Genomic DNA, 19,631 nt, shown 5'->3' on the forward strand with positions numbered 1-19,631 from the left:
TTTAAGGAATGCTAACTGTCCTGGACTTTCCCTCACAGTCAACTGTCCCATACCCCATCAAGCATTTATGAGGGCAGACAATGACCGAGACAATGACTGGTGGTGCGGGTGTCCACAGAAACATAAATGGCTTTCTATGCAGGTAATGGTCCAAGCCGTTCGATGGATTGGTGCCCTGTGGAGGGTGTTTCTGCCTTGTGCCAAATGTTTCCCGGTGGAACCAGACTTGCCGTTATCCTGACCAGGATGAAGCAGTTGATGACAAAAAAAACCTAATGGCTTTACCTTGTCATAGAAAATTTGGCAGTTAACACACTGAGAAAATTGTAGTAATTAGATATGTAAACCTTAATGTATTAATGTATTCACCATGTCTCTTTACTGTAGATGTTAATCCAGGAATTTCTTTTAGCTATGAGAGGCTTTTTGAACTCAGGTAGATTGAACTGATCACAGTGGCATCTTCAGGCACCGACTCCTTCCTTTCCACTTGTCTCGGACACATCAGTGAGAAGAGTTTCTTGGACACTTTGCCACTGAAAAACAGGTAGATGCAGGGGTTGGCACAGCTGTTCAGACTGGCAAGGAGCATGAGGATGGTAAATGTCGCAGCTGCAATAAAAACAGTATATGATCAGGGTGGTCACTTTTTAACATTTATCATTCCTCAAGACAGCAACTTTTTTGCCCAGTTAAATGCTTTCCAATCCAGTTTGGAAGAAATCATACTGGGATTGGCTGCTACGCTATAAATATACAAAGTTACACACTATAGTTTGGGCTTAATTGTATACATAAAATATCCCTATTCAACTGTAAAATCTTGTGTTTCATTTGTAGCTATTTGAATTTTTTGGACTCACTATTGCAGTGAGTCCAAATAATATACAAAAGAATCACAAACGCTGAATCAAATATTTAAAAATTGGGTTCAGTTGGACGTACCATTGTATACAAAAGTTTGGGCAGCCCTGACACTTTGTTGATACGTGGAACAAAAGAAAAAACAGCCTTTGGAGCAAAGTACAGTATTTACATTTACATTTTCGGCATTTAGCAGACACCTTTATCCAAAGCGACTTACATTACAGTATACAGTATACTTTACAGTATGTAAAGAAATATACACTGATCAGCCATTACATTAAAACCACCTCCTTGTTTCTACACTTACTGTCCATTTTATCAGCTCCACTTACCATATAGAAGTACTTTGAAGTTTTACAATTACAGACTGTAGTCCATTTATTTCTTTACATACTTTTTTAGCCTGCTTTCACCCTGTTTTTCAGAGGTCAGGACCCCCACAGGAACACCACAGAGCAGGTATTATTTAGGTGGTGGATCATTCTCAGCACTGCAGTGACAATGACATGGTGGTGGTGTGTTAGTGTGTTTTGTGCTGGTATGAGTGGATCAGACAGAACAGCGCTGCTGGAGTTTTTAAATACTGTGTCCACTCACTGTCCACTCTATTAGACACTCCTACCTAGTTGGTTCACCTTGTAGATGTAAAGTCAAAGACGATCGCTCATCTATTGCTGCTGTTCGAGTAGGGACAGTTAGATGTTTAAAAACTTCAGCAGCGCTGCTGTGTCTTATCCACTCATACCAGCACAACACACACTAACACACCACCACCATGTCAGTGTCACTGCAGTGCTGAGAATGACCCACCACCAAAATAATACCTACTTTGTAGTGGTCCTGTGGGGGTCCTGACCATTAAAGAACGGGGTGAAAGCAGTCTAAAAAAGTATGTACAGTAAGTAATTGTAGAACTACAAAATGCTTCTATATGGTAAGTGGAGCTGATAAAATGGACAGTGAGTGTAGAAACAAGGAGGTGGTTTTAATGTTATGGTTGTTCGGTGTATTTGTGCATAATAATAATACTAATAATTGTAGCATATGCCAAAGTGTGCAAAAGTCTCAGAACTTAACTACAGCTTATTTTACTTTATTTTATACTTTTCCTATGCAACAGTAATTATTACCAATAATGCTATTCTATGTAGCTACTTTCTTTTTCCAAAATTAGTGCCATTCTGGGCTATTGTCATATATGGTATGATGATTCTTGATCTACCTAATAGATCCTAATCAAGACCCAATGTGTTAGTTACATTCTAAAAGAACATGCCAGAATTCTATTTTAAATTGATAACATTACTGTGCATTAACATTTGAAAATACCAGCAATTAAATAGTTTATGTTTTTGTAGTATGTAATTTGGCCAGGCGATTAAAAAATTACCTTTAGCTGCCAGTGTATAAATAGGCCAAGCAACAGCTGGTTAACATCAGGGGGAAAAAATCTTAAATGATAAATTAAAGAAGTGTTTTGAGACCAACTGGGTACATTTGTTCATATCATTAATCATTGAAATGTTAATTTGCACTGAAGCGGGGGAAAAAAGTATGGCATCAATACAGTTTGGGTTTGCAGCGTATACACAGAACAATTATGCTGAATTAAATCATACAGTGTTTGTGTCTTAATAAACACTGCATGATAAATAAATGCCAGGGGTGTTTGAAAAAGTGATCATTAATACAATATTGCAACTTTAAGATACCAGTACCTTGGCCATTGCAATTTGGTACAGTTTTCATTTCAGTCTGTTATTGTAATCATATTTATCCCTTTATCCTCTAAACCAAGTACAAACTCAAATCTTACAGTGCAATAAGAGATCCAGATTTGCCCTGAATTTTAAACTGTAACATTACACTAATCTGGCAACCTTTCTACATCACCAGGTCGTTGTTGCCAGGCGGAATGGTTTCACATAAAGTTTAATTCCTTATTAATCACTCAGATATGAAAAATATATCCTTCAACAGCTGTATATAATTTGGCTGTATTATCATTTGAACTTGTTTTACACATAAAAAATGACCAGTGCTAAACCAGATATTGAAAACTATGCTCATGTGTATTTACAAATCAGTTTAGCTTGGAGGATGCGGATTTATTGCACAACTGTTTGTCAAATTGGAATGTTTCCCATCTAATCTTCCAGTATAACCATATCAGAAGGAAAAAAACCTGTTAGCCACTAGATGCTTTAAAGCTTAAAGTTTTTAATAAAATAAAGATTTTGAGTGTGACTTAAATAAAAACTATGATCATACTTCCAACTGGTTTGTAGTTACTACAGCTTGTAAAATTATCTAATTAAATTCTAAATCTAATAAAATTTTTACATTTTCATATGCAAGCTGCTTGCAAGGAACTCTCTGAATTAAAGAATGCCCAAAGGTTACACATTTACATTTTCAGCATTTAGCAGACGCTTTTATCCAAAGCGACATACACAGTGAGCGGAACACAATGAGCAATTGAGGGTTAAGGGCCTTGCTCAGGGACCCAACAGTGGCAACTTTGGTGGTGGCGGGGCTTGAACCGGCAACCTTCTGTTTACTAGTCCAGTACCTTAACCACTGAGCTATCACTGGCCCCACATTACACATTGAACCTTTAGTAAAAAATGGGAATCTGATTTGTAGTGAATTGGAAATAGAAATTGTCCATTTAATTTGGCAACGTCAGCTCGTCAGTGGGAGTTTATATATGTGAAAACCCTAAACTTGGTTTAGAAACTGGTCACATTTGTAAACATGACTGCAACTGCATAATACTACAACCACCTTACTTGACAGTAGGTAAAGTATTGTTTGGTTTGAATGTTTTCTTTTTTTTCTTATCCAAACAGACTTATTATTGTGGCATATAGCTTACCTTTGTTTTATCTGTCTAGAAATATCTACTCTAAAAGCTATTCATTTGTTTATATATTTAGCAACTTTAGTCAAGCTTTAAGGTTCTGCTTTTGGCACAGAAGTAAATTATGCTAGCGCACAACTGCTGGGATCCAGGGTTTAAATCCTCAGCAGTGTTACTGGCTGATCAGGCGTCTACATACAGACATGATTTGATGGCTTTATCTAAAAGGAAGGATGGATTGGCATCATGTGCCCAGTGATTTCGGGTAAACAAATTCACTGCAACCCTGACTAGGCTAAAGCAGTGGTAAAACATTCAACTGAATTTTAAAAAAATAAAGATAAATATGTTGCAGAAAAAAGTCAAACATAAAGACTGAAAGGGATGTCAGGAAGATGAATGCCAAATACCTGATAAATCAGACACACCTGTTGAGATGAAGAGAGTGGCTTGCCATGCCATATCTGAATTTAATCCTGACAGAAACAGCTACTAATACTGCTACTAATGCACCTAAAAATAGTTACAATATACATTTCTTTATCTAGAAAAGAAGACAAGACCTTGATCCTTAACAGGTTTACACTTTTCCCATAAATTTTAAGTGGCTATTGTGTCCAATATTGGACATATAGAGGTCAAATCTTATGTTTCATTTGTGGCCATTTGTAATTATTTGGACTTATTGTTACATTGAGTCCAAATAATATTCAGAAAAATCACAAATGCTGAATCATGAGAATCATGTACTTAGAAATTGGGTTCAGTTGAGCTTACCGTTGTATACAAAAGTTTGGGCAGCCCTGACACTGTTGATACGTGGAACAAAAGAAAAAACTGCCTTTGGAGCAAACTACAGTATGTAAAGAAATATACACTGATCAGCCATTACATTAAAACCATCTCCTTGTTTCTACTCTCACTGTCCATTTTATCAACTCCACTTACCATATAGAAGCACTTTGTAGTACTGACTGTAGTCCATTTATTTCCTTACATACTTTTTTAGCCTACTTTCACCCTGTTTTTCAATGATCAGGACCCCCACAGGACCACCACAGAGCAGGTATTATTTAGGTGGTGGATGATTCTCAGCACTGCAGTGACACTGACATGGTGGTGGTGTGTTAGTGTGTGTTGTGCTGGTTTGTTTGTTTGTTTATTAGGATTTTAACGTCATGTTTTACACTTTGGTTACATTCATGACAGAAATGGTAGTTACTCATTACACAAGGTTCATCACTTCTCAAGGTTATATCGAACACAGTCTTGGACAATTTTGTGTCTCCAATTCACCTCACTTGCATGTCTTTGGACTGTGGGAGGAAACCGGAGCACCCGGAGGAAACCCACATAGACACGGGGAGAACATGCAAACTCCACACAGAAAGGACTCAGACCGCCCCACCTGGGGATCGAACCCAGGACCTTCTTGCTGTGAGGCGACAGTGTGTTGTGCTGGTATGAGTGGATCAGACACAGCAGCGCTGCTGGAGTTTTTAAATATCGTGTCCACTCACTGTCCACTCTATTAGACACGCCTACCTAAAAATAGTTACAGTGTACATTTCTTTATCTAGAAAAGAAGACAAGACCTTGATCCTTAACAGGTTTACACTTTTCCCATAAATTGGACATACAGAGGTTTTGGTTTGATCAGTGGTGATAAGTATATGAATGTGGCTCACGTACATTCAGTTGGTGCGTTGGTGTCCCAGACTGACCACAGCTGCACGATGAAGAATGGAGCCCAGCAAACCACATAAGCCAGGACGATCACCACGGTCATCTTCACCGTCTTTATGCGTGCCTTGGAGAACTCGACCACACTGCTGACCCTGGAATGAAGCTGAACTGTATTACCACAGCCCTGTCGGTGCGTCTTCATATGCAGGTTGATCTGCACAGCGCGGCAGATGCGCACCTGGCATGCGATCACGGTCAGGATGGGCAACACGAATATGACCAGAGTGGTCCAGGTCACGTAGGTCTGCAGTCCCCAGGGCTCCACGAATTCAGCCCAGCAGTCGAAGACCCCCTGCGCTACCTCGACGCGGGAGAATATGAAGATCTGCGGCAGGCTGCCCACCAGGGACACAATCCACGCGACGCACACCGGCACATTCCAGTGCGCACGCCTCCTCTGGACCATAAACATGGGGTTGCACACAGCCTGGTAGCGATACACGGTCATCACCACGATCAGTGGACGCGAACATGCCGACCACCTGAAGGTACTTCACCATGCGGCACACCAAGTCAGGACCCACGAAGCGGTCGGTGATGTCCCACAGGAGCTGAGGACACACCTGGAAGAACGCAACAGCCAGATCGGCCAGGCACAGGTGCAGAACAAACACCCGCATCCGAGACAGGGGTCTGCGCCTCCTTAACAGCACCAGCAGGAGTCCAAAGTTCAGAACCGTAGCACTAAGAAAAATCACACTGAGAAGCGCGATCTCCACATGTGCCAAATTCTGATTGCGCGGCTGATCCTTTAACATCTGGAGATTCAGACTCATGTTGCTGAGGTTTAAGCTCAAGTAAGACATTTTAGCTTTTTACAGAACAATCTAACTGCATATTTTGATGGCATGTACTTGTACTTGGCTTGTTCTGAGTAGTTGCAAAATGTTCTACATGATAAGGAAAAGACAGGGTAGCTGATTTATAAAGGACGTGGGCGAAGGAGGAGCTGTCTTTCAGCAGTATACTCCCACACCCACCTTACTTTGGAGGAACAGTGCCAAGGTAATGAGCGTTCTATCCATGCACTCCACACCTAACAAGCTTTTTTTTTTTTTAGGTAAGAGAACTTTCAGAACTTTAAATGTGTCGTTTTTCAGTGTTTCAGTTTTCCAGCAAAATTAGTTGGTCCATCTGTTTCTCTGCATGCTTTTTAACCTGCTTTCACCCTGTTCTTCAATGCACAGGACCCCCACAGAGCAGGTATTATTTAGGTGGTGGATCATTCTCATGCACTGCAGTGACAATGACATGGTGGTGGATCAGAAACAGCAGCGCTGCTGGAGTTGTTAAATACCGTGTCCACTCACTGTCCACTCTATAAGACACTCCTACCTAGTTGTTCCACCTTGTAGAGGTAAAGTCAGAGACGATCGCTCATCTATTGCTGCTGTTTGAGTCGGTCATCTTTGAGATCTTCATCAATGGTCACAGGACGCTGCCCACGGGGCGCTGTTGGCTGGATATTTTTGGTTGGTGGACTATTCTTAGTCCAGCAGTGACAGTGAGGTGTTTAAAAACTCTTATCCACTCATACCAGCACAACACACACTAACACACCACCACCATGTCAGTGTCACTGCAGTGCTGAGAATGATCCACCACCCAAATAATACCTGCCCTGTAGTGGTCCTGGAAGAGTCCTGACCATTGAAGAACAGCATGAAAGGGGGCTAACAAAGCATGCAGAGAAACAGATGGACAACAGTCAGTAATTGTAGAACTACAAAGTCCTTCTATATGGTCAATGGAGCTGATAAAATGGACAGTGAAACAAGGAGGTGGTTTTAATGTTATGGCTGATCAGTGTGTGTGTGTGTGTGTGTGTGTGTGTGTGTGTGTATATATATATATATATATATATATACAGTGTATCACAAAAGTGAGTACACCGCTCACATTTCTTCAAATATTTCATTATATCTTTTCATGGGACAACACTATAGACATAAAACTTGGATATAACTTAGAGTAGTCAGTGTACAGCTTGTATAGCAGTGTAGATTTACTGTCTTCTGAAAATAACTCAACACACAGCCATTAATGTCTAAATGGCTGGCAACATAAGTGAGTACACCCCACAGTGAACATGTCCAAATTGTGCCCAAATGTGTCGTTGTCCCTCCCTGGTGTCATGTGTCAAGGTCCCAGGTGTAAATGGGGAGCAGGGCTGTTAAATTTGGTGTTTTGGGTACAATTCTCTCATACTGGCCACTGGATATTCAACATGGCACCTCATGGCAAAGAACTCTCTGAGGATGTGAGAAATAGAATTGTTGCTCTCCACAAAGATGGCCTGGGCTATAAGAAGATTGCTAACACCCTGAAACTGAGCTACAGCATGGTGGCCAAGGTCATACAGCGGTTTTCCAGGACAGGTTCCACTCGGAACAGGCCTCGCCAGGGTCGACCAAAGAAGTTGAGTCCATGTGTTCGGCGTCATATCCAGAGGTTGGCTTTAAAAAATAGACACATGAGTGCTGCCAGCATTGCTGCAGAGGTTGAAGATGTGGGAGGTCAGCCTGTCAGTGCTCAGACCATACACCGCACACTGCATCAACTCGGTCTGCATGGTCGTCATCCCAGAAGGAAGCTGACGCACAAGAAAGCCCGCAAACAGTTTGCTGAAGACAAGCAGTCCAAGAACATGGATTACTGGAATGCCCTGTGGTCTGACGAGACCAAGATAAACTTGTTTGGCTCAGATGGTGTCCAGCATGTGTGGCAGCGCCCTGGTGAGAAGTACCAAGACAACTGTATCTTGCCTACAGTCAAGCATGGTGGTGGTAGCATCATGGTCTTGGGCTGCATGAGTGTTGCTGGCACTGGGGAGCTGCAGTTCATTGAGGGAAACATGAATTCCAACATGTACTGTGACATTCTGAAACAGAGCACGATCCCCTCCCTTCGAAAACTGGGCCTCATGGCAGTTTTCCAACAGGATAACGACCCCAAACACAACCTCCATGATGACAACTGCCTTGCTGAGGAAGCTGAAGGTAAAGGTGATGGACTAAACCCAATTGAGCACCTGTGGCGCATCCTCAAGTGGAAGGTGGAGGAGTTCAAGGTGTCTAACATCCACCAGCTCCGTGATGTCATCATGGAGGAGTGGAAGAGGATTCCAGTAGCAACCTGTGCAGCTCTGGTGAATTCCATGCCCAGGAGGGTTAAGGCAGTGCTGGATAATAATGGTGGTCACACAAAATATTGACACTTTGGGCACAATTTGGACATGTTCACTGTGGGGTGTACTCACTTATGTTGCCAGCTATTTAGACATTAATGGCTGTGTGTTGAGTTATTTTCAGAAGACAGTAAATCTACACTGCTATACAAGTTGTACACTGACTACTCTAAGTTATATCCAAGTTTTATTTCTATAGTGTTGTCCCATGAAAAGATATAATAAAATATTTGCAGAAATGTGAGGGGTGTACTCACTTTTGTGATACACTGTATATATATATATATATATATATATATATATATATATATATATATATATATATACACAGTGTATCACAAAAGTGAGTACACCCCTCACATTTCTGCAAATATTTCATTATATCTTTTCATGGGACAACACTATAGACATGAAACTTGGATATAACTTAGAGTAGTCAGTATACAGCTTGTATAGCAGTGTAGATTTACTGTCTTCTGAAAATAACTCAACACACAGCCATTAATGTCTAAATAGCTGGCAACATAAGTGAGTACACCCCACAGTGAACATGTCCAAATTGTGCCCAAATGTGTCGTTGTCCCTCCCTGGTGTCATGTGTCAAGGTCCCAGGTGTAAATGGGGAGCAGGGCTGTTAAATTTGGTGTTTTGGGTACAATTCTCTCATACTGGCCACTGGATATTCAACATGGCACCTCATGGCAAAAAACTCTCTGAGGATGTGAGAAATAGAATTGTTGCTCTCCACAAAGATGGCCTGGGCTATAAGAAGATTGCTAACACCCTGAAACTGAGCTACAGCATGGTGGCCAAGGTCATACAGCGGTTTTCCAGGACAGGTTCCACTCGGAACAGGCTTCGCCAGGGTCGACCAAAGAAGTTGAGTCCACGTGTTCGGCGTCATATCCAGAGGTTGGCTTTAAAAAATAGACACATGAGTGCTGCCAGCATTGCTGCAGAGGTTGAAGACGTGGGAGGTCAGCCTGTCAGTGCTCAGACCATACGCCGCACACTGCATCAACTCGGTCTGCATGGTCGTCATCCCAGAAGGAAGCTGACGCACAAGAAAGGCAGCAAACAGTTTGCTGAAAACAAGCAGTCCAAGAACATGGATTACTGGAATGCCCTGTGGTCTGACGAGACCAAGATAAACTTGTTTGGCTAAGATGGTGTCCAGCATGTGTGGTGGCACCCTGGTGAGAAGTACCAAGACAACTGTATCTTGCCTACAGTCAAGCATGGTGGTGGTAGCATCATGGTCTTGGGCTGCATGAGTGTTGCTGGCACTGGGGAGCTGCGGTTCATTGAGGGAAACATGAATTCCAACATGTACTGTGACATTCTGAAACAGAGCATGATCCCCTCCCTTCGAAAACTGGGCCTCGTGGCAGTTTTCCAACAGGATAACGACCCCAAACACAACCTCCAAGATGACAACTGCCTTGCTGAGGAAGCTGAAGGTAAAGGTGATGGACTAAACCCAATTGAGCACCTGTGGCGCATCCTCAAGTGGAAGGTGGAGGAGTTCAAGGTGTCTAACATCCACCAGCTCCGTGATGTCATCATGGAGGAGTGGAAGAGGATTCCAGTAGCAACCTGTGCAGCTCTGGTGAATTCCATGCCCAGGAGGGTTAAGGCAGTGCTGGATAATAATGGTGGTCACACAAAATATTGACACTTTGGGCACAATTTGGACATGTTCACTGTGGGGTGTACTCACTTATGTTGCCAGCCATTTAGACATTAATGGCTGTGTGTTGAGTTATTTTCAGAAGACAGTAAATCTACACTGCTATACAAGTTGTACACTGACTACTCTAAGTTATATCCAAGTTTTATTTCTATAGTGTTGTCCCATGAAAAGATATAATAAAATATTTGCAGAAATGTGAGGGGTGTACTCACTTTTGTGATACACTGTATATACAGTGTATCACAAAAGTGAGTACACCCCTCACATTTCTGCAGATATTTAAGTATATCTTTTCATGGGACAACACTGACAAAATGACACTTTGACACAATGAAAAGTAGTCTGTGTGCAGCTTATATAACAGTGTAAATGTATTCTTCCCTCAAAATAACTCAATATACAGCCATTAATGTCTAAACCACCGGCAACAAAAGTGAGTACACCCCTTAGTGAAAGTTCCTGAAGTGTCAATATTTTGTGTGGCCATCATTATTTCCCAGAACTGCCTTAACTCTCCTGGGCATGGAGTTTACCAGAGCTTCACAGGTTGCCACTGGAATGCTTTTCCACTCCTCCATGACGACATCACGGAGCTGGCGGATATTCGAGACTTTGCGCTCCTCCACCTTCCGCTTGAGGATGCCCCAAAGATGTTCTATTGGGTTTAGGTCTGGAGACATGCTTGGCCAGTCCATCACCTTTACCCTCAGCCTCTTCAATAAAGCAGTGGTCGTCTTAGAGGTGTGTTTGGGGTCATTATCATGCTGGAACACTGCCCTGCGACCCAGTTTCCGGAGGGAGGGGATCATGCTCTGCTTCAGTATTTCACAGTACATATTGGAGTTCATGTGTCCCTCAATGAAATGTAACTCCCCAACACCTGCTGCACTCATGCAGCCCAAGACCATGGCATTCCCACCACCATGCTTGACTGTAGGCATGACACACTTATCTTTGTACTCCTCACCTGATTGCCGCCACACATGCTTGAGACCATCTGAACCAAACAAATTAATCTTGGTCTCATCAGACCATAGGACATGGTTCCAGTAATCCATGTCCTTTGTTGACATGTCTTCAGCAAACTGTTTGCAGGCTTTCTTGTGTAGAGACTTCAGAAGAGGCTTCCTTCTGGGGTGACAGCCATGCAGACCAATTTGATGTAGTGTGCGGCGTATGGTCTGAGCACTGACAGGCTGACCCCCCACCTTTTCAATCTCTGCAGCAATGCTGACAGCACTCCTGCGCCTATCTTTCAAAGACAGCAGTTGGATGTGACGCTGAGCACGTGCACTCAGCTTCTTTGGACGACCAACGCGAGGTCTGTTCTGAGTGCACCCTGCTCTTTTAAAACGCTGGATGATCTTGGCCACTGTGCTGCAGCCCAGTTTCAGGGTGTTGGCAATCTTCTTGTAGCCTTGGCCATCTTCATGTAGCGCAACAATTCGTCTTTTAGGATCCTCAGAGAGTTCTTTGCCATGAGGTGCCATGTTGGAACTTTCAGTGACCAGTATGAGAGAGTGTGAGAGCTGTACTACTAAATTGAACACACCTGCTCCCTATGCACACCTGAGACCTAGTAACACTAACAAATCACATGACATTTTGGAGGGAAAATGACAAGCAGTGCTCAATTTGGACATTTAGGGGTGTAGTCTCTTAGGGGTGTACTCACTTTTGTTGCCGGTGGTTTAGACATTAATGGCTGTATATTGAGTTATTTTGAGGGAAGAATACATTTACACTGTTATATAAGCTGCACACAGACTACTTTTCATTGTGTCAAAGTGTCATTTTGTCAGTGTTGTCCCATGAAAAGATATACTTAAATATCTGCAGAAATGTGAGGGGTGTACTCACTTTTGTGATACACTGTATATATATATATATATATATATATATATACAGTGTATATACAGTGTGAGTACATTCCTCACATTTCTGCAAATATTTTATTATATCTTTTCATGGGACAAAACTATAGAAATAAAACTTGGATATAACTTAAAATAGTCAGTGTACAGCTTGTATAGCAGTGTAGATTTACTGTCTTCTGAAAATAACTCAACACACAGCCATTAATGTCTAAATGGCTGGCAACATAAGTGAGTACACCCCACAGTGAACATGTCCAAATTGTGCCCAAAGTGTCAATATTTTGTGTGACCACCATTATTATCCAGCACTGCCTTAACCCTCCTGAGCATGGAATTCACCAGAGCTGCACAGGTTGCTACTGAAATCCTCTTCCACTCCTCCATGATGACATCACGGAGCTGGTGGATGTTAGACACCTTGAACTCCTCCACCTTCCACTTGAGGATGCGCCACAGGTGCTCAATTGGGTTTAGTCCATCACCTTTACCTTCAGCTTCCTCAGCAAGGCAGTTGTCATCTTGGAGGTTGTGTTTGGGGTTGTTATCCTGTTGGAAAACTGCCAGTTTTCAAAGGGAGGGGATCATGCTCTGTTTCAGAATGTCACAGTACATGTTGGAATTCATGTTTCCCTCAACAAACTGCAGCTCCCCAGTGCCAGCAACACTCATGCAGCCCAAGACCATGATGCTACCACCACCATGCTTGACTGTAGGCAAGATACAGTTGTCTTGGTACTTCTCACCAGGGCGCCGCCACACATGCTGGACACCATCTGAGCCAAACAAGTTTATCTTGGTCTCGTCAGACCACAGGGCATTCCAGTAATCCATGTTCTTGGACTGCTTGTCTTCAGCAAACTGTTTGCTGGCTTTCTTGTGAGTCAGCTTCCTTCTGGGATGACGACCATGCAGACCGAGTTGATGCAGTGTGCGGCGTATGGTCTGAGCACTGACAGGCTGACCTCCCACGTCTTCAACCTCTGCAGCAATGCTGGCAGCACTCATGTGTCTATTTTTTAAAGCCAACCTCTGGATATGATGCCGAACACGTGGACTCAACTTCTTTGGTCGACCCTGGCGAAGCCTGTTCCGAGTGGAACCTGTCCTGGAAAACCGCTGTATGACCTTGGCCACCATGCTGTAGCTCAGTTTCAGGGTGTTAGCAATCTTCTTAAAGCCCAGGCAATCTTTGTGGAGAGCAAAAATTCTATTTCTCACATCCTCAGATAGTTATTTGCCATGAGGTGCCATGTTGAATATCCAGTGGCCAGTATGAGAGAATTGTACCCAAAACACCAAATTTAACAGCCCTGCTCCCCATTTACACCTGGGACCTTGACACATGACACCAGGGAGGGACAACGACACATTTGGGCACAATTTGGACATGTTCACTGTGGGGTGTACTCACTTATGTTGCCAGCTATTTAGACATTAATGGCTGTGTGTTGAGTTATTTTCAGAAGACAGTAAATCTACACTGCTATACAAGCTGTACACTGACTACTCTAAGTTATATCCAAGTTTCATGTCTATAGTGTTGTCCCATGAAAAGATATAATGAAATATTTGCAGAAATGTGAGGGGTGTACTCACTTTTGTGATACACTGTATATACGTATATATTCACTGACTAGGCATAACATTATGACCAATGACAGCTGAAGTAAATAACACTGATTATCTCTTCATCACGGCACCTGTTAGTGGGTGGGATATATTAGGCAGCAAGTGAACATTTTATCTTCAAAGTTGATGTTACAAGCAGGAAAAATGGTCAATAATAAGGATTTCAGCGAGTTTGACAAGGACCAAATTGTGGTGGCTAGATGACTGGGTCAGAGCATCTCCAAAACTGCAGCTCTTGTTGGTTGTTCCCGGTCTGCAGTGGTCAGCATCTATCCAAAGTGGTCCAAAGAAGGAACAGTGGTAAACCAACGACAGGGTCATGGGCGGCCAAGGCTTATTGATGCACATGGGGAGCGAAGTCTGCCCCGTATGGTCCGATCCAACAGACGAACTACTGTAGCTCAAATTGCTGAAGAAGTTAATGCTGGTTCTGATAGAATGGTGTCAGAATACACGGTGCATTGAAGTGTGTTGCGTATGGGGCTGCATAGCCACAGACCAGTCAGGGTGCCCATGCTGACCCCTGTCCACCGTCGAAAGCGCCCGTGCACGTGAGCAATGGAACTGGACCACGGAGCAATGGTGGCCTGGTCTGATGAATCATGTTTTGTTTTACATCACGTGGATGGCCGGGTGCATGTGCGTCGCTTAAGTGGGGAACACATGGCATTTCATTCTCTTGAACCTTTACTCAACAAAAGTACAAATTAAACAAATATAAACGAATTTTCAATTTAATGCCTGCACGTCCTTCAAAAAACAATTGTTAACTACTATGTTAGAATCTTTCTTAATAATTGCACTTTTCAATAATCTGGAAATTAAATATAGTCACAGTAAACTTTTCGTTAATTCTTGCTTTTATCAGCTTAAGTTAGTTTGTGGTGGCCGTTGTCCGATTCTCCTCTTTATGATGTGCCATACATTTCATTAAGAGACAGATCGGGACTGCGTATATAAAGTGTATGTACAACCTGAAATAAGAAAAAATAAGGAAAGCATACATTCATTCATTTATTCTCTGTTTTACCACCGCTTTGTCCTGGTCAGGGTCGTGGTGCGTGCAATTCACTGGACAGTTTGGCAGTCTGTCACAGGGCAACACACACACACACACAAACAAACAAACACAAAACCACAGTCACACCTGTGGTGGGACTGTGCATACACTGGTAAGTGAGTAATGTCATGTGATGGTTTGGTGCCCCTGTGTTTAGAACAGATTTCGTAAAAGCAGACTCCAATCACTCACATCACATCGCTCACTCATCAACTTCAGAACAGACAATCTACCTTCTGTAAGTACTTGGAACAAGCATGCAAATTTAAAACAAATATCAAAACCATTTCTCAAAGACCTTTGTTGGTGTGCAACACCCAGCCATGCTTTATGTAACAGCAAGGTGTACAGCTGTCATTTAACAGCAAAGCAACCTAATATTGGCCTACCATTCACTGGAAAATAATGTGATAATGGTAAAAAAAATGAACAACCTCTCAAAGCATGATGGAAATAATGTGTGGAAAAACATCATCTTCATTTGGTGAAAGCGTCTGTAATATTACCGTCTTAGTCACAGCTACTGGTGATGTAACTAAACCTTGCTAAACGTGTACAAGACAGCCACAAGAAAGTTTAATGAAAAGTCCAATTTTCTAGATAATACAAGGATTGGTTTGGTGCAGTTTTATATTACTAATGCCAATAGAGAGAAAACTTGTTTGTTTGTTTATTAGGATTTTAACGTCATGTTTTACTTGTCTTTGGTTACATTCATGACAGAAATGGTAGTTACTCATTACACAAGCTTCATCAGTTCACAAGGTTATATCAAACACAGTCATGGACAATTTTGTATCTCCAATTCATCTCACTTGCATGTCTTTGGACTGTGGGGGGAAACTGGAGCACCCGGAGGAAACCCACGCAGACACGGGGAGAACATGCAAACTCCAACCAGAAAGGACCCGAACCGCCCCACCTGGGGATCAAACCCAGGACCTTCTTGCTGTGAGGCGACAGTGGAGAGAAAACTTGTAACAGTACTGAATCTTCAGAGATGTGGCTGGTCTACCAACATTTTACCAAGGCTGACTTAACATCTCCTCCAGGAGGCCACAAAAGACCAAATTTCCAAGAAACTGTAAGCCTTGCTTGCCGCAAAACCTATTTTACTACTAGAAGAGACTGGGCAAAATTTGTATTCATAATAGAATTACATTGTTAAAACCACTGCTAACCAGTAGGAACATATAAGGCTTACATTTGCCGAATAAAAACCTTGATGACCCCCAGTCCCCAGTATTTCATAAAAAGAATGCTTTACCAAAAAGATGGTGGTGGTGTTAAAGTGGAGATGCTTTGTGCTTAGGGCCTATGTGACTAAATGACAGAACCATTAATTTTGTATAGTAGCCTTTCTAGTAGTCTAAACTTAAACCCCAGGAAACTGTGACATGAATGTAAATGTGCAGTAATTTTTTACAAGAGAGTGGGTCAAAACTTCAAAAGTGACCTCAAAGACCAGCTATTTCCAGTTATTGAAACATTTGGGTGCAGCTGTTGTTGGTAAAGATGGCACAATCAGTTAAGATTTTTTTTTTGTGTGTGTGTGTGTGGGGGGCCAATAGCTGCTTACGTGTTAGCGGGGACATGTAGTAGACTGCGGCCAATCATTGCCAGCACAGGTGTGGTGCGTGCAGTTCAGGAATTGCAATTGAAACTGAAAAAAACTAACAAAATTGGACAATAATTGGGGTAAATTTTAAGAATTATTAAAAATGATCAGCTGCTGGTGTTTGCTTAAACATTAATACAAATGTTATATGCACAGTAGAATCGAATTCTGTAAATTAAAATAAAACAAAAACCTGATTTTGGCAATAATCTGTTGACTGGGGTTACACACACTTCAGTATTCTGATTATGGGGAAACCATACTAGAGTAGGTCAGTAATCTGATTTCTCAGTGTGGACCTGTGGGAGTTGATCTAGTACCCAATTCATTCAGTTTCCTTTTTAACAAGCAGAACATGTACTTAATTGTTATATGTTAAATGATCTAATAGCTGCAATTCATCTGATAACAGGATTCCATGATTCACTCAGTATTGTAAGTAGTGTTTTTAAATGTTGTAAAGCTCTAGTTTAATGAACTGTTCTAACTGCAAAGCATCAGTGCATTTTCATTACTGAGCATGTTACTGCTTTAGTAATCTGTCACTGTTTAAATATTATGAGCTTGTGTGATGCAACGCTACGAGCCACGCTGCTGGTAACAGCAGTGCCTGAGTTCCAGGGGTTTGAATCCCAGACTGGGAACACAAATGCAAAAAGTGCATGGCATTATGCGAACCTAGACACTGAGAGGACACATGGTCAGTGCATCCGTAGTACAGGTTCCAAGTTCAGATAAATATGAGGGCTGTGTCAGGAAAGGCATCCGGCATCCCGCTGTGTCGAACCTTAACGGGAGCATTGAGGCAATTATTCATTCATCATTCTTTCAATTACAGTGTATCACAAAAGTGAGTACACCCCTCACATTTCTGCAAATATTTCATTATATCTTTTCATGGGACAACACTATAGACATGAAACTTGGATATAACTTAGAGTAGTCAGTGTACAGCTTGTATAGCAGTGTAGATTTACTGTCTTCTGAAAATAACTCAACACACAGCCATTAATGTCTAAATAGCTGGCAACATAAGTGAGTACACCCCACAGTGAACATGTCCAAATTGTGCCCAAATGTGTCGTTGTCCCTCCCTGGTGTCATGTGTCAAGGTCCCAGGTGTAAATGGGGAGCAGGGCTGTTAAATTTGGTGTTTTGGGTACAATTCTCTCATACTGGCCACTGGATATTCAACATGGCACCTCATGGCAAAGAACTCTCTGAGGATGTGAGAAATAGAATTGTTGCTCTCCACAAAGATGGCCTGGGCTATAAGAAGATTGCTAACACCCTGAAACTGAGCTACAGCATGGTGGCCAAGGTCATACAGCGGTTTTCCAGGACAGGTTCCACTCGGAACAGGCTTCGCCAGGGTCGACCAAAGAAGTTGAGTCCACGTGTTCGGCGTCATATCCAGAGGTTGGCTTTAAAAAATAGACACATGAGTGCTGCCAGCATTGCTGCAGAGGTTGAAGACGTGGGAGGTCAGCCTGTCAGTGCTCAGACCATACGCCGCACACTGCATCAACTCGGTCTGCATGGTCGTCATCCCAGAAGGAAGCTGACGCACAAGAAAGCCAGCAAACAGTTTGCTGAAAACAAGCAGTCCAAGAACATGGATTACTGGAATGCCCTGTGGTCTGACGAGACCAAGATAAACTTGTTTGGCTCAGATGGTGTCCAGCATGTGTGGCGGCGCCCTAGTGAGAAGTACCAAGACAACTGTATCTTGCCTACAGTCAAGCATGGTGGTGGTAGCATCATGGTCTTGGGCTGCATGAGTGTTGCTGGCACTGGGGAGCTGTGGTTCATTGAGGGAAACATGAATTCCAACATGTACTGTGACATTCTGAAACAGAGCATGATCCCCTCCCTTCGAAAACTGGGCCTCATGGCAGTTTTCCAACAGGATAACGACCCCAAACACAACCTCCAAGATGACAACTGCCTTGCTGAGGAAGCTGAAGGTAAAGGTGATGGACTAAACCCAATTGAGCACCTGTGGCGCATCCTCAAGTGGAAGGTGGAGGAGTTCAAGGTGTCTAACATCCACCAGCTCCGTGATGTCATCATGGAGGAGTGGAAGAGGATTCCAGTAGCAACCTGTGCAGCTCTGGTGAATTCCATGCCCAGGAGGGTTAAGGCAGTGCTGGATAATAATGGTGGTCACACAAAATATTGACACTTTGGGCACAATTTGGACATGTTCACTGTGGGGTGTACTCACTTATGTTGCCAGCCATTTAGACATTAATGGCTGTGTGTTGAGTTATTTTCAGAAGACAGTAAATCTACACTGCTATACAAGTTGTACACTGACTACTCTAAGTTATATCCAAGTTTTAGTTCTATAGTGTTGTCCCATGAAAAGATATAATAAAATATTTGCAGAAATGTGAGGGGTGTACTCACTTTTGTGATACACTGTATATGTCAAATATTGACTGTCATGCTTCAACCTCAATGTAAACAGTTTCACTACAATACATATTCACTATATGTAGTAGACGCTTTTATCTCAAATGATTTACTACTGTGGCAGAATAAAATGCAAACAGTTGAGCAACAGACCATGTCACAAAGCAGGCAACCCAAATTGGCTTCATGAACTTGACAGGAGGCGACTGAACTACATAGAACTAATCATCAACAGATCTGAACCTTAATACCACACTTTTGAAATATGGTAGATCATTAACAAGCCCACTCATACTTTCTTATAGACTAAATTGTCAGAACACATACTTTCTGCCCATTAAAAAAAGTATGTAAGCATCATAATCCCACTGTAGATCATTCTGGTCTACATACCTGATATGGCACAGTATTCCACCGGATGCCCTTCCTGACACAACCCTCCAGGCTTGGAACCCACCTCCCCCCTGCCTCAGACATATCCAATCATGTCTGTGCTGGCGCCCAACCAGCGAACCTCAAATCTCAGCAGTTGCAGGCTAGTGGATTTTACCGCTGCACCACCCAAGCACCTGTTTATCCCTAATGAATACCCACTCCAAATGGCACAGTGTGCATTGTATGATCAGGAAGGAAGAAAAAGTGTTGTAGACCATTAGAAACAAAATGACAGACC

The 19,631-nt window shown here is 42.4% G+C and overlaps 1 protein-coding gene across 1 annotated transcript; it reads right to left on the minus strand.

The window, feature by feature from the left end:
- Nucleotides 1–412: 412 nt before the first annotated feature.
- Nucleotides 413–6,282, minus strand: avpr2b.1 (arginine vasopressin receptor 2b, tandem duplicate, 1). The gene is given in 3 exon segments (XM_062996710.1): nucleotides 413–612; nucleotides 5,423–5,937; nucleotides 5,939–6,282. Coding segments are annotated over 3 exon segments (1,059 nt in total).
- Between the last annotated feature and the right edge of the window lie 13,349 nt (nucleotides 6,283–19,631).

This window comes from Trichomycterus rosablanca, chromosome 6, assembly GCF_030014385.1.
Source record: "Trichomycterus rosablanca isolate fTriRos1 chromosome 6, fTriRos1.hap1, whole genome shotgun sequence".
In the NCBI taxonomy this organism is placed as follows: domain Eukaryota; kingdom Metazoa; phylum Chordata; class Actinopteri; order Siluriformes; family Trichomycteridae; genus Trichomycterus; species Trichomycterus rosablanca.